The sequence below is a fragment of the Micropterus salmoides genome, unplaced genomic scaffold (assembly GCF_014851395.1).
Source record: "Micropterus salmoides isolate LMB-PRFRI ecotype aquatic unplaced genomic scaffold, ASM1485139v1 Ms_hic_scaffold_23, whole genome shotgun sequence".
NCBI lineage: Eukaryota > Metazoa > Chordata > Actinopteri > Centrarchiformes > Centrarchidae > Micropterus > Micropterus salmoides.
Genome location: NW_024041484.1, coordinates 10,281,929 through 10,307,306, shown reverse-complemented (window position 1 = coordinate 10,307,306; position 25,378 = coordinate 10,281,929). Strand labels below are relative to the sequence as shown.

At 41.1% G+C, this 25,378-nt stretch overlaps 3 protein-coding genes across 5 annotated transcripts; 1 reads left to right on the top strand and 2 right to left on the bottom strand.

Annotated features, from left to right (window-relative positions):
* Positions 1-8,793: 8,793 nt before the first annotated feature.
* Positions 8,794-13,430, bottom strand: creld2 (cysteine-rich with EGF-like domains 2). Its single transcript, XM_038739090.1, has 10 exons — positions 13,065-13,430; positions 12,806-12,888; positions 12,298-12,408; positions 11,982-12,073; positions 11,635-11,811; positions 11,397-11,495; positions 10,625-10,708; positions 10,367-10,462; positions 9,428-9,568; positions 8,794-9,175 (listed from the first exon to the last, which is right to left on the bottom strand). Exons 1-10 carry the CDS (start codon positions 13,203-13,205, stop codon positions 9,102-9,104), a joined length of 1,098 nt encoding a protein of 365 aa, XP_038595018.1. The 5' UTR covers positions 13,206-13,430; the 3' UTR covers positions 8,794-9,101.
* Positions 13,431-13,713: 283 nt separating this feature from the next.
* On the top strand, positions 13,714-17,478 carry alg12 (ALG12 alpha-1,6-mannosyltransferase). The gene is made up of 9 exons (XM_038739089.1): positions 13,714-13,895; positions 14,769-14,901; positions 15,012-15,185; positions 15,308-15,502; positions 15,595-15,698; positions 15,833-16,056; positions 16,449-16,618; positions 16,890-16,965; positions 17,063-17,478. The coding sequence occupies exons 1-9, from the start codon at positions 13,737-13,739 to the stop codon at positions 17,304-17,306; spliced, it is 1,479 nt and encodes a 492-aa protein (XP_038595017.1). The 5' UTR covers positions 13,714-13,736; the 3' UTR covers positions 17,307-17,478.
* A 125-nt stretch (positions 17,479-17,603) lies between these two features.
* zbed4 (zinc finger, BED-type containing 4) lies at positions 17,604-25,334 on the bottom strand. Of its 3 annotated transcripts, XM_038739088.1 has the most exons (3): positions 24,837-25,334; positions 22,151-22,383; positions 17,604-21,952 (listed from the first exon to the last, which is right to left on the bottom strand). In XM_038739088.1, the coding sequence occupies exons 2-3, from the start codon at positions 22,190-22,192 to the stop codon at positions 18,422-18,424; spliced, it is 3,573 nt and encodes a 1,190-aa protein (XP_038595016.1). In that variant the 5' UTR covers positions 22,193-22,383; positions 24,837-25,334; the 3' UTR covers positions 17,604-18,421. The 3 variants fall into 3 exon arrangements, with proteins under 3 accessions (XP_038595016.1, XP_038595014.1, XP_038595015.1); XM_038739086.1 differs by having other exon boundaries at positions 17,604-22,383; XM_038739087.1 differs by lacking the exon at positions 24,837-25,334 and adding an exon at positions 24,777-24,817 and having other exon boundaries at positions 17,604-22,383.
* Between the last annotated feature and the right edge of the window lie 44 nt (positions 25,335-25,378).

Here is a 25,378-nt window from a genome sequence, read left to right as displayed (position 1 = left end):
ACGCGGATTAGACCGAGTCAGGTTTAGGAAGCTGAACCAAGATGTGAGAATGTTTTGATGACCCAGCAGTAGCAGGCTGTATTTTGACTGAGCAGCTGAAAGAAATTGAAAAAAAATGACCGCCATTTAAGACTAGACTGTGTTGCAAATTGAGCCCATTTGAAACAACAAAAATAAATACCACAAATTACAATTGTAGAGTGAAGCTATATATACATATATAGTCATTTGCAACCCACTCGTCAGCCAAGAGTCAGTCTTCCACTTCAGCTCCCAGAACAGCATGCGAGTCTGTCACAGCTTCCAACAAGAAGACAGGGTTTCAGTCTCACATACATCCAGCCTCTTTCACACTTTCAAGCTTCTTTTAAAAAGAACAATTTAGACACCTCAGTGACGTAGAATTATAGACCCATATCAAACCTCCAATTTCTGGGTAAAATCATTGAAAATACCTTCCTGGCACTACACAATTGTTTTGATGTTCTCAAATTTTCGAGTTTAACCACACCACAGCACCCACACTGCTCTCATGAAAGTCTTAAAGGGCACCTATTAAAATACAGACAATGGTAAAGTCTCTGTCTTAGTACTGCTGGATCTCAGTGCTGCAGCTGACCACAAGATATTACTGGACAGACTGGAAAAGTGCGTGGGGCTCCATGGCACAGCCTGTAACTGGTTTAAATCCTATCTGCAGGATAGAGACAAAAGCAGATAAAAATCACTGATTTGGAGTTCCCCATGGGTCCATTCTTGGTCCACAACCCTAATGTGGATGACATGCTGATTGACATAACAATAACAATAAAATACAGTTGATTATAAAGCAGTACAGTTACTGAATAGGTGCACTGAACAAATCAATGGTTGTATGTGCCAGAATGTTCTCCAATTAAATAAGAATAAAACTGAAACAATTATTTTTGGCTCCAAAAAAGAACGATCAGATGTCAGTGCACATCCCGAAACCTAAATGTTTAAGACTTCAAACCATGTCAGAAATCTTTGTGTTGTTCTGGAAATTTCAATACCCACATCAAAAGAATTATTTATTAATTCCTTAAAAATGTAGCAAGATTGAAAGGACTCACATCTTAACAAGACTTTTGTCTTGTTCATGCTTTTGTTTTCAGTAGGCTTGATCATTGTAATAGTAAAGAATCAATCAGATTGCTGCAGCTTATTCAGTACACTGCTACACGAGTCCTCACTAAAAATAAGAAAGTGGAACACAATCCCCCTATGTTTTCAGAGCTCTGCGCTGGCTTCATATACATAAAATAATTGATTTCAAAATACTATTATTGACTTACAAAGCGCTGATTGGTTTGGGGCCAAAATACATCTCTGATATGCTGCTCTGTTTCGACCCATCCAGAGCTCTTAGATAATCTGGAACAGGTTTGCTCAATGTCCCCCGGGTCAGAACAAAACATGCAGAAGCAGCTTTCCGTTTCTATGCACCACGGATCTGGAACTCCCAGAAGACATGAGGTCTACACCAACCCTGTGTTCTTTTTAATTGAGGCTTAAATCATTATTCTTTGCCACTGCATTTCCTGGGGAAGATGTTTAGACTTTTGCACTTCATAAATCTGCTGTATTTCAGATGTCCTTATTTATTCTTTCTTTTAGAATTTTTTTCATATATTTATGCTTTTTATGCTTTATCTGAAGCACTGAATGAATGACTTGAATTACCTTTGTGTATGAAATGTGCTATGTAGATAAACTTGCCATGCCTTTAAATCAACTATTCTTTATGTACACTGCCTTCCATTTTGGGGTGTTGGTAGAGACCAAAAACAGCTAATAGGAAAGTGAATATTGGGCTTACATTTGTCAGGTAGCCAGAAACATGATTCCAAATGAATGCTAATGTTGCTCTGTGTCTATTGGATGTGTAAAAAGGTAAGTAAAAGTAAAGTAAAAACTGTAAACACTGCGCTTAAAACATGTTGCTTTTTCATAAAGCTTAATTAATAAAGCTTTTAATGTGAAGCAGGAAGAAAAGTGCATCAGACAAATTTAAGTCTGTTTCTTAAAGATGTTTTAGTATCTGAGTTGCTGCACACCTTACAGTAAAGGTACACACAGAATCAAAACTGTGACCTTCCAGTCTCACTGAACACTTATCCTCCCCTGCCGCAGAGACTATGTTGTCATTCTGAGCCTGTGTGACCTCCTCTATCCCCTACACACCGACACCTTGTTCCCTCTCCTCCATGTCTGTTTACGCCCTCCAGTGTCAACACTGCCTGAGCGCCAAGGCAACGCACACAGCTACAAGTACAGGCAAAAACAGGGGCCTCTGCTTCCACCAGGGTTTTACAACTGCTTTTAGAGAAAAGGTTCGGGAAATAATTTGAAGTTGCGCCCGACAGTGAGAGAGAAATATCTCTTTGATGTAGGGAGCCAGCTGGCGTTTTACATTACTGCAGGTGTTAAAACAGGTTACAAAACAAAAACTGCCTATTCATGCCACAAATTCCAGTTTTACAACCACAGTGTGAAGTAGGTTGTACTGTCACATACACTATCGCTGATACACCTTGTTTAGGGTTAAACTCCTAACTTAGACCTTAAAAATAGAAATAGGACCATGAAAAGGTTGTTGCCATGGTTTGAACATGGCATAGGTCCTGACATCAGGGTTTATCTAACCAGAGGTTGGACATCTGCCTGGCAAGGTTATGTGTATGAATTTACTCAGGTGAGGTTTTTGTAAGGCTCTGGAGATATTCAAAGACAAATCTTTTGGGTCTTGGAATCTACATTTCAAAGTTTATTGCCTGCAATCTCACAATCTGTTGCACATCAACATCTGGTTGGTTAGTTACGAAGTGACGGGGTGGAGATTGTCCTGTAACTGAAAAACTGCTGGCTTGATCTGCACAGCAAACCTTTATATACCTGCATAAAGTATACTCCAAATGAATTTGAATTTGGCACATTCACAGAGAAAATCTGATGAATTTATGGTAACCAAACATACTGAAGCTGGCCAGCTACAACTGCAGCTGCTGCAACTGTTCATCAGTGGCACGAGGCAGGGTGCTCGCTGTGTATTTGTTTTTAAAATTCATAGAAATGTGCAAAGTGTAAATGTTTTGTATAAATCTGTTTATAAGTACATGTTTTGAGGAACTGGCACCAAGTGTATGCTTTTATTCATTTCATTGTGGCTCCTTCATGCCGCAGGGACATCATTTAACAAACAGCCTGCAAAAACATTATAAACTCATATTAAGGTCCATGTGAACATTACTTACAGAATGTAAGAAACTTACTACAGGCTCCTTAGCCACAGTGGTGCTTTGAGCTAAATGCAGGATTCTAGCATCTTAGCATGTCTTGGGTTTGATGGCCTGGTATGGAAGCGTATAGGGGACTATATTAAAATCATAATGTAAACTTGGAAATGAAAATGTAATTCCACAATAGCATTATAAATATCCACATATGTATGCATTTTGAGTGAAAATTTAAATGAAACGCAATAATTCAATTTGCATTTTCGTTATTCGACTATATTAAAATGAAAATGGAAAAGCTTTTTGACATTTAATGTTCAAAGTCCTACCCTGCTGTACAGTGGACAATATTCAAATAGTAATTCAAATTTGAAAATGAAAATGCAAAATGAACAATGTAACCTGATTTTCCATTTATGCAAGCAATATTTAAGTCAAAATGAAAATGCATTTCAATTTGAAAATGAAAATAAAAACTGGGTTTGACACTTCATTTTCAAAGACTTAAACCGGCTGTACAGTATACAGTAATAATATTCAATATTTTGTTATTTTTTTTGTTATTTTACTATTTCATTGACATTTACATGTCAGCATGCTCTTTTGGGGTCAATTTCAATTAAAATGAAATTTTCTAACCATTTTCTAACAGCATTTTACATTTAATTTTCAGACTTAACCTTTCTGCCTCCTGTGCTGTGACCATTTTTCTTTTGCGGTACTTGCATCAAACATTTTCCAATGTACATAATTTATAGGGAAATCAGGTTTATTTAATCCCCTGACCCAATTACAGAACCCTTGCTTTGCGTTCATATAATGTTCAAGTAACCCAGTTACTCAAGAAAGAGACTGTAACCTGGTTACTTAAGTACATGGACATTCACTGAGTGAGTTAACCTAAAAAAAAGTTAAACCCTCTAGCTGTTAGTTGAACTGGATTAGAGCATGTCTGAAATACCAAAGATTTCAGAAAGGAAGACTGCTGCATCTCTTTAGAGGGAGATGAAAGTCACCCTTCCTGTCTCCTCTCATTCCTCATGGGTATAAAAGACCAGAGGCCAGACGATGCAGTCACACTGTAGAGCTGTGCACACACACACAAGTTAAATCTCAGCACACTGTCATGCAGGCACCTACATACACACAGATGCCTTCATGTGCAGACAGACCCACATGCAGACATGGACGCTGGCTGTAAGATCAAACAAAGGTGGGTAACATCAATCCATCCTACCTGTCTGCGAAATTTCTGTGCAGAAGAGAGCACGCCAGCTAGCACCTCGCCACTCCCTGCCCCCTTTTAATGAAATAAAATAGCAGATATGTTATGTAGGACATTTTAAGAGAAACAAACAGTGTCTTATTCGCTCCCAGCGATTTTGTGTTTATACAGGAAAAGTACACACCATCTGAGCCTGTCATGGCGACATCTACTCACAAGAAAAAAGGACACTGTTACAATGAAAACAGAAGCAGAAAGCAGTATTTTCTCTCTGATCTTTATTTCCAGCATGATGAACCAACAGGGGCCACATAACAGGCTGAATAATTAAAAATGTTTGTATTGGATTTATACTCTTATTGAACAGAATACCCCCAGGTAGACACATTACACATGAGAGGAAAACACTCGTGTTATTGAATGTTTTGCTGATGTATTATTTCTCTGCTGCTTCAGACCCAGGCGCCCCCTGACCACCGTGTTGGGAAAAAAAGTATCATGATCCCATGCCGTGAACAATTCAGATTCACGTGATGTTTCCCTGTCTGCTCCTATCAAAAGTCAATTGAAAATCTTGTAGACAGACATGTTCATCAATCCAAAAACATGCTCAGTGAATGCAGACTCTGCAGAGCTGCTTGATTCTTGATTTTTCCTGTTATACAAAACTATTGTTTAGCAAAGAATCAATACTAAATTGCCCTTTGATTAAATGGGCTTAAATATAAGTTAAATTTGGTACCTATGAAGCAAACATTTGTGCCACAATTTAAAATGCTTTACACGGTGATAATATGTTGGTGTTGTGTTTACAGGTTATTCCGCTGTGATGGCAGTGGACAAACAAATAAATAAATCAATGAATATTGTATCATTTCACATGCGTGTTTTAACATTACACTTGTATGGCATTTTATAGATATAGATACTCACAATTCAGTTTTAGTGAGTGTTAGTCAAGTGCTCCAATACAATCACTGAGAAATAACCAGGTGAAAACTAGAAAATGGAGATACAGATCCATGATTCCACACTTGTGTGGATAAAGGCCTGGACTTCAATTTATCTGCTTCAAATATAGTGCATATGTGCTCTGCTTTGTACCCTCAGATACAAACTAGATAAGAAAATAAAACGCTTCTCTGGTGATAACCAGCATTTGAGTTCATCTGTGTTTTAGGGGTCACACATACTTCAAGTCAGTGTGCTATATCTCTTTCGCACACAACACAAATTTCCAATTTCCCCTCCTTAACCTCAGGCAGTCAGCTGTAGCTACACATGCAGCCCCAGCTGCTCCTCTGTCCTCCATCTAATGCTTTTACTTCCTGCCAAAGTCTGCATTTTACAAAGCATCTTGGAGATGGAGTGCTGGTGTCCGCTCATTTACTGAGGCTCCCTGCACCTCTTTTTCAGTGCCCTGAAAGGAACAATTCCCAAACAGCACCTTGAGGATCTATATTTGAGTTCCACTTGGGACTGCTCTGCAGAGTTTCCAATTTGTCTGGCTTAATCATTGGTGGTTGAACGTCCAGCTGGGTGAAAGGAAGGCAGACACAACCGCATCAGAGAAGACAGCAAGTTTAAGGAGTGCCTAACATCAGAGGTGGTGCAAGCCAATGACAGCTGAACAAAAGCAAATGGTGCCACATCTGCCTTCTAGTTTAGCATACAGTTTTCCTCAGTGTACCTCAGCTCTATGATTATCTCTGTCCCACTGCCTTACAATGGAACAAAGAGGATTGTTGTCTAAGGATAGCTTTGGGAAACAGCAGTCCTGAGATTTAACTGCTGATGAATGAGGATGAGGGGGAGAATCGGAGTCACAATTTGATGCCAGGGAGAAGAGGGCAGGGTGGTGCTAAAATAGAAAGCATGTCTGAATGGAGGAGATTACAGTGCTATCAGCTCAGTGTCAGTGCATTTTCTTGCTCTGCATGCTCCTGGGTTTCCTCTGTGACCCTGTCAGTGTCCTCATAGTCACCCTGCTACAGCTGGACCATGTGCTCTGCAGCTGAGGTTTACTGGCAGATGAAAACCACCACAAAGTCAAGAGAAAAGAGCAGGGTGCCCCTCCAACCACAGAGTATTTGTGCACGTGCTGCTCTAGTGTGTGTAAACACATGCATGAGCAATGCTGTGCATGTGCGGAACAAAGAGGATAACCCTAACACCATCCACTTCTTGGTGCATGTTTTATGGAACCCGATCATGGGAGGAAAGCATGTTGAATAAACAATACTCTAATTTCAACAGCAGGCAAACCCAGTGGTTAGAGCTGTCCCAGAAAGGTCACAAGTTCAAAATACTGAAAATTGTAAGCAAATGACCAGTCCTAACCCTAACCAGCTTAAAAGGAACTTCTATGTTATTACATTGCAATGTATTTCTTATATTCAAAGCTAGGTCATGCTAACTTTACACTCATGTTGCTGCTCTGCTTGGGTATGGGTGTAGCACATAAGAAAAGGCCAGGTGAATCTGTGATTACTCATGGTACCCAGTCACTCAGCATCAGCTTGCTGTGACATGATCCCAAACTGTCCTGGTGGAGTTGTGCTATTACTGAGGTGGTGAAAGTGGAGAGTCTGTTTTGTTTCCAACCGATGCAGCATCATATCAAATATTTCTCCACTCTGTCATTGCTCTAATAAAGGCTCAGATCACCTAGATAGGTGTTGTAGCATCAATAGTAGGTAAGGGAAATTGACTCACATATTAGTCAGTATGCTGACTCATGCTAATGCTCACCCTTGCTATCTGGGCTGTTTGGGTTCTCATCTTACTAGCCCCTCTCATAAAGACAAACAAAGCTATATTGATGATAAGTTAATTTTACAGATGACCCAAGAGCTTTATTTAGCCGCTTTGGCACTGTTGTGCTGTGTCTTGCCCGTATTACATTGCTGCTTTACTTATGGTAATATAGATATTTTAAAGGAATAGCTTGATATTTGGGGAAACATGGTTATTTGCTATCTTGCTGACACTTAGATCTGAAGATTGACACCACTCTGTCCATTAGACATACGGTTAGCTTAACTTAGCATAAAAAATGGAAAAAGGTAGCTTGGCTCTGTGTAAAGGTAATAAAAATCTCACACACCGCCCCTCTGAAGCTCACTAATTGACAGGTATCTCTAACATTTGTTTAATCTGTACAAAAAACACCAAAGTTGTACAATTAGTTGGCTTTAGAGGTACTGGTAGGTGGATTTTGTTACCCTTGGAAAGAGCCAGGCTAGGTGTTTGGTCCATTTTTGTTTTAAGCTAAGCTAACTGTCTGCAGGTGGTAGCTACTGTGCAGTCATTAAAGTATATGGTCTTCTAATTTAACTCTTCACAAGAATTAATGTGTGTAAATAGTGAAAACTTATTCTGCTTCTGTGCTTTTATTAAATCATTCTGGGCATGTTTTAACTGGATGGTTTGATGCATGTGTTGAAAAAATTACACATTTGTATTCTTGACACAAATGTGATTTATTGGGCCTAGATTATGTCAGGATTACTAATCCTGGGTTTTACATTTTACAATACACATTTGGTAAAGAACCTCAGAATTACACTTCTTGGCCAAGTATGTGTACACATACACAGGAACCTTTTGCCATCCTCCCTGAAAAGACCTTCCCGTATGCTGGGAGTTAACATCCCTGAGTGAAAAGTGGAGGGGTGGCTTGGGGGGAGTCTGTGTGATTGCATCTCTGCTGCCTGGCGACCAGTTCAGACAGGTCTCTGCTGGCTGCTCCTCAGCTTGGCAAGCCAGTGAAGTCAAAACAGCTGACATCATCCCGCAGGAAGCCTTAGTGCTAGGTGAGACCCTGGTTAGAAAAATATGCTTTGATCCAAATGGGGCCAGAGGAAGGTCTTTCTGAGGATAAAGACTGAGGATATACAACTTCCCCACAACCCTGTACGCAGGATAAGCGGTTGACAATGGATGGATGGATGGATGGATGGATGGATGGATGGATAGATATACAACTTATAGATATGAAGATATAGAATATACAGTGATATACAATGATTCCCTATGGTATAACACACTCAAATGAAAGATGTGAATAAAAGATGAGTAAAAACAGTGAGCCCCTTTCTAGTCCTTTACAGATGCATATTAGTAAGGCACTTGTCTTTACACAGCAGTGAGCATCCATATTTTATATGGCTAGACTGACACCGTGTGGCCATCTATGATGACTGCAAGACAATGTAAACAAGTGTTCTGACTTCTTAATTTAATCCACTGCACTACATTTGCAGCTCAAGAATAATAAAAACAAAAATTGTGCAAAAAGATATATACACATTTTAGGTTTAACTCAATTCAACATAATTAACCTTTATTGAAACACCTTTGATTTTAAAACCATACAACAAATAAAGACAACAAGTGGGGAGCACAGAAGAGAAAAGCAACAATGACCAGCATATTGAGAGCATAAAATGTCTCTTTTTTTGTCCTTTAATCCACGATCCACTGCTGGAAAACACTGTCTTGGCAGCTTTTGTTGGTTCTAAGTGCAGCTGGTACATTAAGTGCATGTAGTCGATAATTAAAAACATTAGCGGCTTCAGATGTGCAGAAATTCCAACCATTCTTCCTGTTTTTTTGCATCAAAGCTCTCCATGTGGACTCGCGGTCGTCTCGGATGCTTCTGACTCTACCTCTTCTGACTCTTCCTCTTTTTCTGATGAGAATAGAAAACTTTTAATATTGATGATATTATTGTGAAAAATGAACAGTAGTGAGCAAAATTTCATGTCAGCTGAACTGTGACCTTTTTGAAATTATACAATTTACTTTCAATTTGTTTCATCTGCTGTAGTTTCATTCAACTTTATAGTGGACCATGTGAACGGTCTGTTCAAGAAAAATAAAAATATTTATTCAACTACAATATATTTTCACTACTGTGCTTGATCATTTTATAGAATCTCACCTGGCTGTAGTGTTTGGACACACTCGCCATCTTGCTCCTCATATCCACTCGAGCAGATGCAAACATAGCTGCCTTTATTGTTGACACACTCCTGGTGCTCCAGAGTGCATACCGACTCTGGCTGGGAACACTCATCGATATCTGGAAAACACAGAAACACTGAAACACCCACCTGACTGAAATAAAGTTTTGTCTTCACACCTGGCAGAAAGCTGTCATCACTAGTAAGTGGTAACATACTAGTGTGATAAATTCAATGTAGTAAAAGCAAAAATGGACTCCAAAATACAAGTTAAATTAATACAGTAGGGCCCAATGAAATACATTAAATCTTTTTCCCAAATTCCGTGTTTTCTGTTAGTTGCAATAGCAATACATGTATTGTGAATTTTCCACTATTAAATAGGTTATTACTTGACTACTGACAATTTCTTCCCACAGATCTTCTGCAGGACAGCCACCACATGCTGCTTGAACAGTAATAAGTGGGTTTGATGGAGGCTACTCTCACACTCTCTTGCTTCTCCTTGTTTACAAAGCTTGACCAGGCGTAGCTTTTAAAATTTTTCCAACCGAAAATCTGGTTCCGGCACAAAGTCTTCAACAAGCTCGCGTCTTGCTTTTAGAGTGTTTGTTAAAGTGATGAGCTCTTGGATATGACTTTGGGTGTGGGTGTGTGCGCGTGTGGAGGAGGCGCTGAGCCCCACCCATGGTAAAACACAAACACAGAGGGGAGAGAAAAGAAGCAGAGTGCCTGTAAATTACACCAAAACATAGCAGTATAGTTTTTTTGTTCAAGTGCTGTCGAACCCTGATATTTATAAATGTTTAACAGTTGATTCCGCGATTCCATCCTTGTCCAGCTCAACAATTCTTCTTGAATTGATGTACAGCATAAAGAAGTGAAACCTTTCAAACAGTTAATCATGTACATCGTACCTGTGCAAGTGCCCTCGGTGTCTTGGTACCCGCTGGCACAAGCCTGGCACTTATCAGGACCGGCTCCCGTGCAGCCGGAGCACGCTTTGTCACAGGCTGTCAAGGACAAACACATAAACAAGTTTCTATTAGACAAATATCACTAAAATAATATTTAAATGAAGAGGAAATGACTTTCCTGTTTGACAGCTGTACATCAGTGAAATATCATGATGCTGATGTACAAAGTGGACACCTCAATGGCATATGTCCTCTTACCCTTGCAGGAGAAAGAGCCTTCTGTGTTGAGGCAGTACTCATCTTCTTCACACGGAGAGGAGTCTTTAGAGCACTCGTTTATATCTGCAAACATATAAGATGGGCTGCAGTGAGGGTAACCGTGTGTGCACAGAGCATAATGTCCTTTACATTCATCATGTCTTTGATCACATCAGAATGAAAAATACCCAGTGTCAAAAGTGGCAGTCAGGGATCACGCAGTATTTCAGTTCTTTGATACTGACATGTGTCAAATATGTAGAAAAGCGGGCAGATTTATGGATGTGACTCAGATGTTCCTTTTATGGTTAGAGCGCTGCATCAAATTTAAGTGTTTCCTATTTAGAAGTAAAATGACAAATCACAGGGGTTTGTTTGATTAACTGAACTCTGCTTCCCAAATACAGCTGCAGCAGCAGGCACAGAGTATTTCATCACACAGACAACCTGCAAAAATAATGTATTGTAGAATTACAGATTCTTTCTATTAGGGCCGCAACTAACGATTATTTTCATTATCGATTAGTCTCGATCATGTTGAAATGTCGATCAGTGTTTCCCAAAGCCTTCTTTTGTCCACAACCCAAATATATTCAGTATATTCAAAGCTAAGAATCAATCATCAAAACAGTTGCCTATTAATTTAGCTGTTGACAACTAATCGATTACTAATCATTGCAGCTCTGCATTTGATGCAAGGACACATCCTTACTGTGTTGAATTCAGTTCTACACTCTAACTACAACACAGAGACATTTTACTGGTCCTTTACCAATGCAAGCCTCCTGGTCATCCTCCTCCCAGCCTTCTTTGCACTCATCACAGTCCTGATTGGTTGCTCCGGTGCAGGTTTTGCAGGAGGAGTGGCACTCTGTAGGACAAAAGGGAAGCCTGAAATTAGAATCATGCCACTCACTCCTTTTTTTCCTTGTGTGTCTAGGAAGGTAAGTGATGCATCACAGAAAAAAAAACAGCTGGTGGGGCTACAGCAGCCGCTTGTTGAAGAGTACCTGTGCACAGAGAAAAGGTGTTGTTCCTCACTTCGTTGAAGTAGCCATCAATGCAGTCCAGGCAAAAATCCCCTTTATAACCGTGGTCACAGCTGCACTTTCCGTTCCCTCCACGAGTCCCGTCGCCATCACACATCCCGTTTCCATGACAAGGTCTGTCAGAGCCCCCCACACAGGCTTCAGAAAGTAAAATCAGAAACACAGCACAAACACAGAAATATTTAAAGCTTTTAACGTCTGTGCTCTTGACACAGGTTATTTGTTTAAAATACATTACCTTTTAGCTACATTATATGTAGCCTGCCAAAAACAGAACCAATGTATACACTACACACTATTTTCCTCACCATTGCAGTCCGGTCCAAATGTTCCCTTTGGGCAACACACTTTGATGGTTTCAATGCAGAACCACTTATGCAGATCAGGATGTTTCGTTTTCCTGCATTGCAACAGGAAACAAACAGGAAGAGATGAGGTTTCCTACATTTTACAGAGTGAAACACACAAATAACTCCGCGGGCAATACCTCCATCAATGTGCCTAGTCATGCTGGCTTGGCATCAATCTGTCTGCCTTTTACTGTTTGAATCCAACTAAATTTGCCACTGGGGCTGACAATGCCGGCGTTATAGGTTCACAATATTTGCATTAACACACACCCACCTCTTGAACCACCAAGTCTCAAAATGGTCTTCGTGCTCCTCCAGCATGCGGTTGCACTCAAAGCTGCTGCTGTCACACAGCCCCTCCACAATCTCCATCAGACGAATCTCGCTGTAAAAGGAAACATGGGATGCAAAACATCCAACGAGATGAATGGATAGACGTTTGAAGAGGTAGCGGCAGAAATAAGAATATCCCACCAGATAAACTTTTGCGATAAAAAAGGAAGTGTTGCATTAAAGTTGACAATTGCACACGTTTGTGGAAATGTTACATCATGTAGACCATGAGTGGGAAATCAACGGCCTATATCTGCCAAAATGCTGCAGTTTAAAAGTTTGCCTATGTTACCTGCTACACTTGGGCACACAGTCTGCAATTAATTCAAATGCATATTGCTTATCTTAAACTTTGATATGCTTCTTGTGCAAAGCAAACACAGCTCTGATGGCTGGTCCCTGTGGCAGGGTGACCTGTAGTTTAGGCAGAACATGATGCACTGTCTCACCTGGTCTCATATTTAGACAGTTTTCTCTCCTCCCATGCTGTGTTGCCACCGCCGAAATTCTGCTTTGCTGTTCTGTCAAAGCCCTAAAATACAAAACAAATAGTGTCATTGCTTGCGCAGAAAGAATGACTTTAGGACATTTCAGGCATTTGGCAACATTTAAAGTAACGTTACAGCATGAAAACATTCACAATATTAGAGCATGATATGAATACAATTAAAAACAACAGAAAAGAGAGGTTTAGAAATGTTCTCCTACCTTGTTGAAGTTATCAGTAATTTGCCGACAGGTGGAACAGGCATTTAAATCTCTCTTGGTGTCAGTGACTTGAAAAAGTAAAACAAGAGTTACACAAGACAATAGCCGCAGTAGCCGCAGCTCTGGACCGGTGGACAGCATCTCAGCCGACCAATTCAGACACTTTCATATCAGGACACACACTTAAGCCACTCGCAAGCAAGCTTTCAACTAATATTAAAGTCCTTCACCACACGGTTCGGACACACGTAAATGAGCTGTTCTTAACATTAAATCTAAGTTAGCGTTATCTACTCAAAGCAGCAAAGTATTATTTACATGCCGGTGTAGAAAAAACGATGCGGTTTTAGATTTCCGCGTCAGCCTCTTGTTCGAATTGTGGCTTACGCTGATTTGCTCGGGTCACCTGTCAATCAAATGTAAAACCAATCACAAGCCGCCACGCGCGGGACAAAAAGCGCCTTCCCCACGTGGAAAATTCAAGAATTCTAGTTGTAGTATATTAAAACAAAATGTGTTTTTCATTTTGGATGAAATCTTCGATAAAATGTCTAAACGCCATCTTAATCCCATTGCTAGAAATAGCATATTAACATTTTTAGCAATTTGAAAACATGTAGCGTCGATTCGCTTCCTGTCTTGACCGGAAGTGATACACACATTTCAGCTGTCATGGCTGAAAAGGGGATTGTTTTGGGGCTGCCACTGCTGTTTTTATTAATAGCTGTGGCTGTCCTGCATTTATTCATTTGTCCATTTACTAAAGTTGAGGAAAGCTTTAATTTACAAGCGGCGCACGACATTCTGTATCACAGACTTAACTTTGACAAGGTAAGCAGGTGTTATAGATGCAGGTACTGGAACTAGATGTGCTAACAAGCTATGCTAACTATCCACAGCATCAGTGAATGAAGTCATTGACATTTTTAAATCAAACATTTGTGAATACGTCACATAAACCATACAGACAACATTTACTTTAAGACAGTCGGTACGGTTTTTTTTAGAGGTTCATCGTTTTAGCTTTGTCATTTGTAGAAGGGGGAATGTGTTTAATTGTAAAATTCAGTCCCAGAAAGGTTACATTGAATGGCTTTTTGGTTAATTCATACTGAATGCAAGACAAAAACATTGTGAGATTAAAACAATATGAGAGAGAATTGTGTAGTCAGCTGACTTATTCCTGCTGAACTTGAAAAATGTATTCTTACTGATCAAAAAAGTATTCTAAATCACTACTATATTAGCTAAAAATATTATATATGATGCTTTTATTTGTATGGCCCCAAATCATACACCAGTGGTTTTACAGAACCATCATATAACGTTACATGTTGTATATGTTTTCTAATACATGGAGGCATTTATTGAAATTCATACATTACCAAATGAAATGAGAAAACAGTTGGCAAAACAATCTCAGCTCAAGATCCATTTGGTAGCTGGTTTAGAGCTTTCGATCATGATGATCTTCATCAGGACATAAGTTCAATGACAAATGGGCAACCTCATCTGCTTATGAAGACCATGCGATATGATAAAGAGCTCCAGATTGGTGACCAAATAGACCTGACTGAGATGAGAATGTTTTGTCAACTGCTGTTTCCAAAGTCAACAATGAACTTTGAAAGTCAAATTTAAAAAAAGCATTTAAGATTGGGCTGTATTAGTGTTGCTGAGATCAGAGCCTGTCCTGTCTTTCAGTATGACCATCATGAGTTCCCTGGTGTGGTGCCACGGACTTTCCTCGGCCCCCTGTTTCTCTCCATGCTGTGCTCCCCCGTTGTGTTTCTGTCCTCACTGCTGGATGCACCGAAATTCTACACACAGCTGACAGGTAGATCACTAATATCGCACTAACTGATTCTTTCCAATCCACTTAGATGTTAAAAACAATGTTGCCTCATTGGTTTGAACAAGTGCGCTATGTTGATGTGTTCTGTACAGTCCGAGCTTCCCTGGGAGTGTGTGTTATCGCTGCACTGTGGCACATGCAGAGGGAGGTGAGGAGGCAGTTTGGCTCCACAGTCGCGGGACTCTTTTGTCTGACGTGTGCCTCTCAGTTTCACCTAATGTTCTACAGCACCAGAACACTCCCTAATGTATTTGCACTGCCACTAGGTATGTATGATACATTGGTAATAATCATCATAATCCAGAGACTCTGGATTAAGCTTTTCTGTTTTCCTGAATTAGTGAGTAAAAATACAAGTGATATGATGACAGTACATTTTTCTTCCCAGTTCTGGTGGCATTTACATCTTGGATAGCTCAGAAATACGGCCGGTTCATCAGCCTCTCTGCTTTGGTCATCATTGTTTTCCGGTCGGAGCTCTGCATCTTCCTGGGTCTCATGTTGCTGATATCACTGCTGAGCAGAAAGCTGGGACTGCTGCAGCTGCTTTACTATGCTGTTCCTGCTGGGATCTTGTCACTGGGTAAGCACTGAATGTACAGTATATGAATAGTACACACTCAATAAACAATTCATTGCCCCTGCTGTCCAACTGGTTTCGATTTCCTTTGACAGCTCTGACGGTGGCCATTGACACCTTCTTTTGGGGGAAGTTGTTGTGGCCTGAAGGTCAGGTTTTGTGGTACAACACCATTCTCAACAAAAGTTCGAACTGGGGAATATCCTTGCATTTACTCAAGTACACTGTCACTTGTGCATTCACTTGAACGTTTTGCTCATTAACTATCACTGAAAATCATGATGGATGAGCTCCACCCCCCCCAGTTCTCCTTGACTCTCTTCTCCCCATTAAACCTCTCCCTTTCTGTGGTACTTCTACTCTGCTGTGCCCCGTGCCCTGGGCTGCACGCTGCTCTTCATCCCCCTCGGCCTGCTTGACAGGCGGATGAGGCTGCTGCTGCTACCCACAGTGGGCTTCATCCTCATCTACTCGCTGCTGCCCCATAAGGAGATGCGCTTCATCATATACACGTTCCCTGTGCTCAGCTTGGTGGCTGCCCGAGGTTGTTCTTTCATGTAAGTCAATTCATATTACCCCAAATGCTTACATTCAGAAATACAAGGCAGATGAACCAACACTAGTGTCTGATGGATACCAACACATACCAGATACTCGCACTGCTTTATAAGCCAATAGAGACCTATAGAGTACTGAAATCATTTGGAAGGTAAGAAAGATGATTTTCCAAAGCGGCAGTTTGGAGTACATATCCAGCAGCAACATACTGCATATTTTGGACTTGGCTGATGGATGTTGATTATTTCTCTTAAAATAAATACGAAGCCGCTATTTCCCAGACATCGGGGCCATCATAAGAAAGATGACTTGTGTCAACAGTGTGCGATATTAGCTGTTCTTTTATACGAGACACAGCAAAAGCTCACTTTCTTTTTCCTTTGTGCTTTAGCTTGTGCAACTACCAGAAATCCTGGATGTATAAACTCGGCTCTGCAGTGGTGGTTGGCCAGCTGTTGACCAATGCAGCGTACACCAGTATTTGTCTCTATGTTTCTCACTACAACTACCCAGGCGGCCGAGGACTACAGGAACTACACAGGCTGTTGCCAGTCACAGCAGGTTGAAATCACTTTCAGCACATTTGTATTTGCAGTTTAAGAAATAGTCTCATACAAGAAATCATGAACACAATTAATTCTTGCCACCTTTTAAAAAGAGCTAATAAGATTTAATCATCAAGTATCTCAACTAAACTAAATGTATTTATTTGCAAATCATTTTATTAACTAATTGTACAAAATAATCTTGTGATCAATACAAAATACTGTATAGTAACAATCAACCACTGGAAACTTTCAGAAATTGTTACACAGTGCCTTTGTTCCCTCAGATGTCTTTGTTCATATTGACACCTATGCTGCTGAAACTGGAGTTTCTCGCTTCTTGGAACAGAACAGAAAATGGAGGCTAGTGTATTTTTTTTATTGTTCTGAACTCTAATTTGCCATAAACTGTGCACAGATTATCACTTTTGTAACGCTATCACTTACATTTTTTCAACAGATATGACAAACGTGAGAACCTGAGCCTCACAAACCCTGACGTCAAAATGTACTCTCACCTACTTATGGAAGCTAGCGTCACTAAGATACAGCTACTCCAGGACACTCATCAGCCTCTGGCCTTCATAGAAGGTTACAGCAACATTGCCCTGAACATGTCTCACTTCCCTCCTGTCAGTGTTCGATTGGAGAGGAAAACTGTGCTGATGGAGAGAAAGACTGCAACTGGGCAGCAAAAAGAGTGACTTTAACAGGAATGATGTGTTGGCTGCGTTTCCCATGAATAGCAAGGAAACAATTAAATGTCTTCTTGAAAACTCTCACATTCTACAAACAATTTGCCATCATTTACCTCAGGTTGTGATTTGTGCATTTTTTGATAGATTTATATATAAATAAAGCTGAAACTGAGTGGAAGAAGCTGTTTCCTATATTGGACTTTTATGTTTCAAGCCTGGTGACTGACAACCCTGTAAACTCCACGGTCTTAATATATAAAACAAATTTCTAATTGATAACCAAAAAAAAAACCCTGGGCAATATTGCATAAGGAAAACCTTTATTTACAAATGACCGCAAAATTTGCATGGTTCCAGTCTCATTGCTAAAACATTTATCAAATTAGGTTCAGAAGTAATTTAATATAAAAATGTACAGTACATTGTTTTACTTAAACCCATAATTTAAACCCCTGGACATAAACTTAAATTGTGCTTAAGAGACAAATTGTATATTCCAAACAAACTGCTTATATTGAAAATACAGCAATATTATACATGATCTTATTAAAAACATTTCAGTAAGTTAAAAAAAACAAAAACAAAAAAAAAGGCCTATTTCTAAATGACAGTACCATGAACCACAAATTCACAATGACAATTAAATAACTTAAAACATCTTTCAGTCACAGCATTTATTTTTGGGCCATGTTTTGATTCAGAAAACAACTCTGCATCTATCTTTAATACATAATAATCAAAAAGCATCCGGACATGATCTGCGCAATTTAACAAAAATATTTACAGCATTTTGACCTGAAGTAGTTTTGGATAAGGCACAAGGAGAGAGTAGACACAAAACAAAAACATTGATTTACAAGCAAACACGTTATCACCAACCCCTACAGCTAGAAAAACCCTCCCTCCCTGATACACTTTTGACTGAGACTCGTCACAACAGCTCCAAAGTGTTTAACAGTAGTACACAGAATACGATAAAACCTCCAAATCTGGCCTTTGCATTGAGAATCAATCAGTATATGAATTGATATTTTACATTTTGCCCAACAGAAAACCCCCCATTTCACAGCTATGCAACTTGGTCCTTGATAAAGGGTTTACAAGTTAATGCTCATCAATAATCAGTACTGAAAATAAATCAAAGGGAGGTTGACCTTGAGGAACAGCAGACCCTCCATGTTTTCCAATAAAGGCCTGGGCTGATTTAGGGCACAGTTGACACTAGCTGTGCTGAACAGTGTCTCTGCTGGGACGATGCTGGGAGGGCAGCCCACGTAACGGGCAGCTACTTTGGCAAGATCGGGCCACAGGAACTTTTTAAGGTTCCAATAGTCGAGGGGGTCACAGCTTTGATCGAGTATGTCTTCCTCAAGGTACTCCAGCACTGCCAGCTCTGAGGACTTTGGCTTCTCCTCGTGTTTTATCTTTTGTCGGATATCAGCCATTAGGGACCAGAGGTTGTCCTTGTTTGAGTGGGAGGTGTTGGATGAAACGGGGGCCTCGCTGCAGCCGTTGGCTAGCGGAGGCTTAACTGCTGCTGAGGTAGAAGAGTCCAGCTCCCGGATTAGTTCTTGTTTGCATTGCTCAGCTTCTTCCTCTGTGAACAACGAAGTCTTGTATCGGGGGTCCAGCATGGTCGCCCAGGTGTATCGTGGGTCGTGCAGAGTTGCGGACATTCTGCTCACCATGGCTTCCTTTAGAGATTTGAGCATATTGTCTATGCCCACAGTTTCATCAAACAGCAGGTCTATCTTTCTATTGAGGATGTGAATGAGCGGTATCACTTGTCCCAGAGTGGCAGTGCGGTTGCTCATCTCTCTATAGGCGACTTCGAAAGGTTTCAGTGCATTGCAGACCGACAGCATCACCTCCCACTGATCGCAGCTGATCATTTCCCTGAAATTGCACTCGATCGACATCTCGTCAATGGCTGTCTTCTGTTCCACCAGCCGCTCCAGCATGAAAAAGGAGGTCCTCCATTTGGAAGGAACATCCTGAATCAGTTGGTTCTCTGGCAGCTGATGGGCCCTCTGGAGCTCAGCCAGCTTCTCCTTGGCCTTTGCTGAGCGGTGTACACGTTCACAGATCTTTCGTGCAATACTCAGAAGGTTCTGAACCATTCTCTGGCTCTTTATGGCTTCGCTAACAATGAGGTCTATAGTGTGTCCAAAACACTGCATGGTGACATGGCCATGGTCTTCCAAGGTGTTTCTGATGGTGTTGTTATCGGTTACAGTGAACCCCATTTTCAGCCCTGATGAGGTGATCCAGGAATCCCACAGATACTCGAGCTGCTTTGGGATGTCATGCATATCTTGATCACAGTCTATTTGTGAGACACTTAGGAGAGCGGAGCAGTGAAAGTCCTGACCCTGGGGTCGGACACTTGACTCGTACGACGCCCAGTGGGCAGTAAGGGTTAGGTATTCCCTTGTCTGGCTACTGACCCAAATACTAGTTGTGAAGTGGACAACACCACCTTCAGCCTCTTTCAGGTGGGTCAGCACAACATCCTTCACCCTTTCGTACATATCTGGTATGGCAGTGCTGGTAAAGTAAGAAGAAGTTGGTAAAGAATACTGAGGCTGGAGGTACTCTAGTAGCCTGTTCAGTCCAGCATTCTCCACCATGGCTGATGGCTGAAGATCCAGTGCGAGCATTTCTGCGATAAGTTTGGTGATTTTTTTGGCAACCGGGTGGTGTTCATCAAACCTCTCACGGCTCTGTTCCGTTTCGTAAACAGAAGTGTCCATGAGCTCTTGTTTCACGTGAATTTCAGCAGACGGCACATCACCTGAGATAGCTTTGTTACTTTCAAGAACATGTCCATGAAACCTCTGCATGTGCCTGAAGAGGCAGCTTGTGCCAAGGTTTGTAGTCTTTTTGCCTCTGCTAATTGTGCGGCTACAGTGCAAACAAATCACTTTTGTGGGGTCAGCAGGTGAAATGGAGAAATGGTTCCACAGTTTTGACGTCTTTTTGCTGAAAACAGGCAGGGTTTGCGGCTTTTTCTCACTGGCAGGGCTCTCAGTTTCTTTGGTTGAAACTGCGTCCGTTGCAGCGAGACTGGTGTAGGGATGAGGGGAAGATTCCTTCTCATCTGTGCTTTTTTGGTTTTTGAGGACGTCTGGGTGGCGTCTCATGAGGTGCCTCATCAGGCAGCTTGTACCAAAGTCGCCCCGTTTCCCCCGACTGATGACACATGGACAGTAACGGCACAGTGCTTTTAACTGGTCAACTGGCGACACTATGAAATGGTGCCACACTTCAGATTTCACCCGTTTCATGATCATCTTGTTTTGCTGGAAAACTGAATGATCCTGATTGAGGCTGGGGCCCTCTGAGACATCGCATGGTGAGGAAGTTAGGGGTGTATCCTCCCCCTGAGTTTTGAAGGAGAGATTGAGAGAGGACTCCTGCCCTGAGAGATGCATCACCTCATCAGATTCCTCTTTTATATCCATGCTGTCCTCCATGCTTTGGGGTAATTCTTCTGATATGGTTTCTGGTGAGGATGGCAGAAGGGGTGATTCTTTTTTTACTTCCAGTGGTTCCTGTAGTTGTGTGCGGGACAATAGTGAGGGCGGGTTTGTATAGGGAGGGGGAATGTGATTGCCCTGCCCATTTTCCTCAATGACAACCTCTTTGTGGGCCCTCCACATATGACGAATAAGACAGCTTGTCCCTAGATCCTTCCCATTTTTACCTCTACTGAATTCATTCATGCAGTGGATACATACTGCTTTGGAATTGTCAGCAGGCGACAGGTAGAAGTGTTTCCATACAGCTGATCTCCGACGGGAACTCGAGCTTTTAGGGGTCCCAGGAAGGCGCTCGGGCCCTCCGTCTGACATGTCTTCATGGTTGTTTTCAATGGAATGTGAGGATGAGAGCACGCTGCAAACAGTGTCAGCATACGGTTCTAGTTTTGGTTCGACTTTGGGTAACACTTCTTTGGATGACAATTCAGAGTTGTCAGCTGAGGAGGTGGACGGTGAAGTGTTCTTTGAGGCAGAAGAAATAACGCTATTTGTCATGTCTCCGTTTTTTGGTGAGTTTGGGGAGGGAGGTATCAAAGATGAGGCAGGAGAGCTAGTCAGATTATTTGAGGATGCATCTGCTCCGTCTTGTAAAAGCACAGTGGGGTGAGCCCTTCTCACGTGCCTCATTAAACAACTTGTACTGAGGTCTTTCTCATTCTTACCCCGACTGAACTCTTTCATGCAATATAAACAGATTGCTTTGGTACTGTCTCGTGGAGATATGCAGAAATGATTCCATGCAGGGGATTTTTTCCTTGGGTTGGTGTTACTCCTCATAGATGACAAAAGGCTCTGAGTGACAGCATCCATGGCAACATCATAAAGGGTGCTTGTGTAGCCACTTAGCAAGTTACTATACTCATCACCATCTCTAGTTACAAAAGGGCCAATTGAGCTACCAAATGCTAGCCTTTCGTCATCCTGGGTTTCCTCCTCCATTCCATTTGCATCCCCAGTCTCCTCTTTGATATGTTGACTTTCTTCATTGCCATTTTCATACTGTTCATTCTCCATATTCGCCTCAGTGTCATTGTTTAGGCATTTGTTTGAAGGAGCAGGAGAGGCTGGATCAGTCTCACTTGCTTGGTCTGACTCCAACTGTTTGTCGCCCTGAGAAGATAAATCAAAAGAAGGGGGAGAGTCTTTATCCAGTGTTATTGAGGAGCAAGCAGGTGACTTTGCATCCACAGTGTCATGAGGGGTAATGCTGTATGATTTGAACACGTAGCCATCCTGGCCCTCAATTTTCAAGCAAGTCCCTTTTGCCTCTCTTTTTTTACTTTCTATGGAGCCATGAGGTTCACTAACCATATCTTCACTCATGTGAGAGACCTCTTCCTCCCCATCCATGGCAACAGCCCAAAGGTTTCTGTAGAATAGTCAGGTCTGCTTTGTCAGATGTAATCAATGTTTTCAGATGTAGTCATCGATACTACAGCTCTCAAGCAGGTGTTCTAATGAGTGTGTGGCTGTCTGGGACACAGGGTTCCTGCTTGTCTCTCTCCATTTATGACTGAAGCAGTTCCACCTCTCCACACAACCTAGAGAGAGAAAGAGAAAGAGAGAAATGGATCAAAAGCCTATTCTTAAGAAATAATAAGACAAATGGGTAATACAGGTATTACTTTTTAATTTCATTGACAGGTTCTTGAAACAAGGTTTGGCAGCAACAAGTTGTGTGTCAAAGTTACAACTCCTGCTGTAAAATCAAGTTCTGATTAACTTAACGCAGTATTAATTTTAGCTTCTGTGAGGCTACACAGTCTCATTTACATGTCCAGTTTCAGCCCTTAGAGGACCCATATTCATGGCCCACCACTTACGTATGCAAGCAGCCACCTGGGAAATGGTAATTATCCATCAAGAGCAGGAATACCTCTCCAAACTTCTTCCAAGGAACTGTTGCTCAATTTAGTCAGCTTTCTGAATAAATGCCTGCGCACATTTATTGGTACCATTTATGGTAATTTAGAATGATCAGTTTTCAGACTTTATCTGTATGCTCTGTAACTCCGGTAACTTTTTTGTTGTGTAATGGTACAGTAGATCTATGAACAACTGAAATGTGCTAAAACTCTACACACATGGCGCTTAAATCTTTAATATACTCAATGTGGATCTTGTATAAAGTTATTTCATTATTGTTCACACTTAAGCAGCTGATAGCACCTATTAGTACATTTTGAGGAACTAAATGACAGAAATCAACTAGGGGGTAATGGCTGAAAAAGAACCAACCTAGTGACTCACATTTTACAGTCCATTTTTGCCATAAGTATGTCATGTATCAATACATTTCATTACATTTCTTCATTTTATCCAAAGCGAATTACAATTGCTATATATGTCAGAGGTCGCACGCCTCTGGAGCACCTAGGGACACACTGATGTCTCACAGTGGATTCGAACCCGGGTCTCTCACACCAAAGGCATGCGTCTTATCCGCTGCCCCATCACCACCCCAAAAACATGAAAATTTTGCTCGACCTAGCTAATACTAATGCAGTCTACTACAGCCTTGCGATACACTCTACTTGGATGAGCATTATAAGATTCACTTTTTTGTTGAAACTGTTTCAGAGGCGTTTCTCATATTTAATTTAGGCTCACTGGTATAAATGGGGTGGTCACAATATTACAGACACCTCTCAATATAATGCAAGACAGTTAAACAGCACCACAATCTACAGCCTCCAAAATGACCAGTGAGTTGAATCAACAGTTCAAACACAAAATTAACATTATAATCTTCATGAAAGCAGTCTCTATTGCAGGGATGTTCTATTAGATTGCATTAGTTTTATCTAGGTGTACATAACTGGGCGAAGATGGTGTGTATTTTGTTAACAAATGTCTCTGATTCTGAACCCCGATGGAACTCCCTCCAGTACCTCTATCTGCACTGAAAATTAAGTTTATGTACCATTTATCTTCCTAATATCAGTTAAGTATTATGTTACTATGGACCAATGCAATCAAGATCAATCAACGATGTTGTGCAAACAGCATAAAAGTAGTAAGAGAAAATGTTGTAATAAAATGATTAAAATTGTCATTTTACCTTTACAATGCATGAGCAAACAAAACAGACAAGACCTTTTAGAGGGTTAACGTAGCACAAGATACAGTAAGTGTTGCTCTGAGAGCATTAGCCTAAGTAAACAAGTATCACACAAATGCGGTTGGGCAGTTTTAGCAATCTAATAAATAGTCATAAAAAATAATCGTGCTTGCATCTTAATGTAACCTCGTGAATGTGGTCAACATACTCAATTATATCATTAATTATTATTAATACATGATTTCGTGTAAGTACGCATCCAAAAAAACAAGAAGCGTCAAGCCATTTCCTAAATGAACAGTGACAGCCAGTTTTTCCGGGTTTGGTTTAAGTGCTAGTCAGGAAGATGCGAGAGGGCAGCAGAAAATTGCCAACGCTGACTAGCTTTCATCTTCACACAACACACCAACTTGTAAATGGGCTCTACATACCCGGCTTTCGGCTTACACTCGTCGAACAACAGCCAACTCAAATCCTGAAACTTCTGTGACCCTCACACCAATGAATATTTAACATTACAATGAAACACTGCTGGCAGTTAGGCTACATCATCAATAAACACCACGGTTGCTATCCTGGTGCTAACTTGGTTAGCCGCAAGGCTAATAAACACACAAAAACAACCTAAGCACAACACTTGTGTCACGTGGATTTTTAGCAAAAATATTCAAGACAATGTAACTTCAAAGACTGTCCCATTAACATTGTAATGGCCTGGGAAAGCCGTTTAGTAAATTTCGGACCACACCACGACTGCTAGCTGGTTAGCTGCCAGCTAGGCCACACACAGGACATACTAGCTAACCTGGCGAGGCAGAACCCAGCCGTGGCAACACACGAACCACACGGGATCGGAATCAGACCGACACTCACCACGACGTCCTGGCCACATTAAAGCCTCCCCAGACGTGTACATGTGCTCAGGATACTTACTGTGAGGTGTGACGGTTTGATCACTGGGTTTCGGCTCCTAAACAGTTAAATATGACACATTTGATTGATCCGGAGGGGGGTTCACTTTGTTGCTTTTGTCTCCTGGTTTGCTAGCAGTTCACGTTCGGCCGAAGCAGCTCCACACAGCGACGGACGGAAGGAACATGTTTTAATGATGTCACCGGGCGCAGGGTCTTCAGTGTGGCGAAGGGGATAATATGTTTAAGCAATAAGTCACTTTACACCCGGCTTTACTTTGACTTTCCATACTTTTAAATCAGATATGCTTGACTAATTAATAAAATGACAGATTGAGGGTCTGATTGGCTTTGTTGCGGTGCACATAAAAAGCGAAAATATATTTTAACTGTGACAGTTATGGAAGCATTTAAGTAATTCGTAATATTAACAGTTGCAAAGTTGTAGTGATGGATTCTGTTCGCATAATAGCCAAACAAAATTGTCTTTGGCTTCATGAGAACTGAAGAATAATGTTCATGTAATTAACGAGCTTGTTACTGCGACATAATTTGCGCTCAATT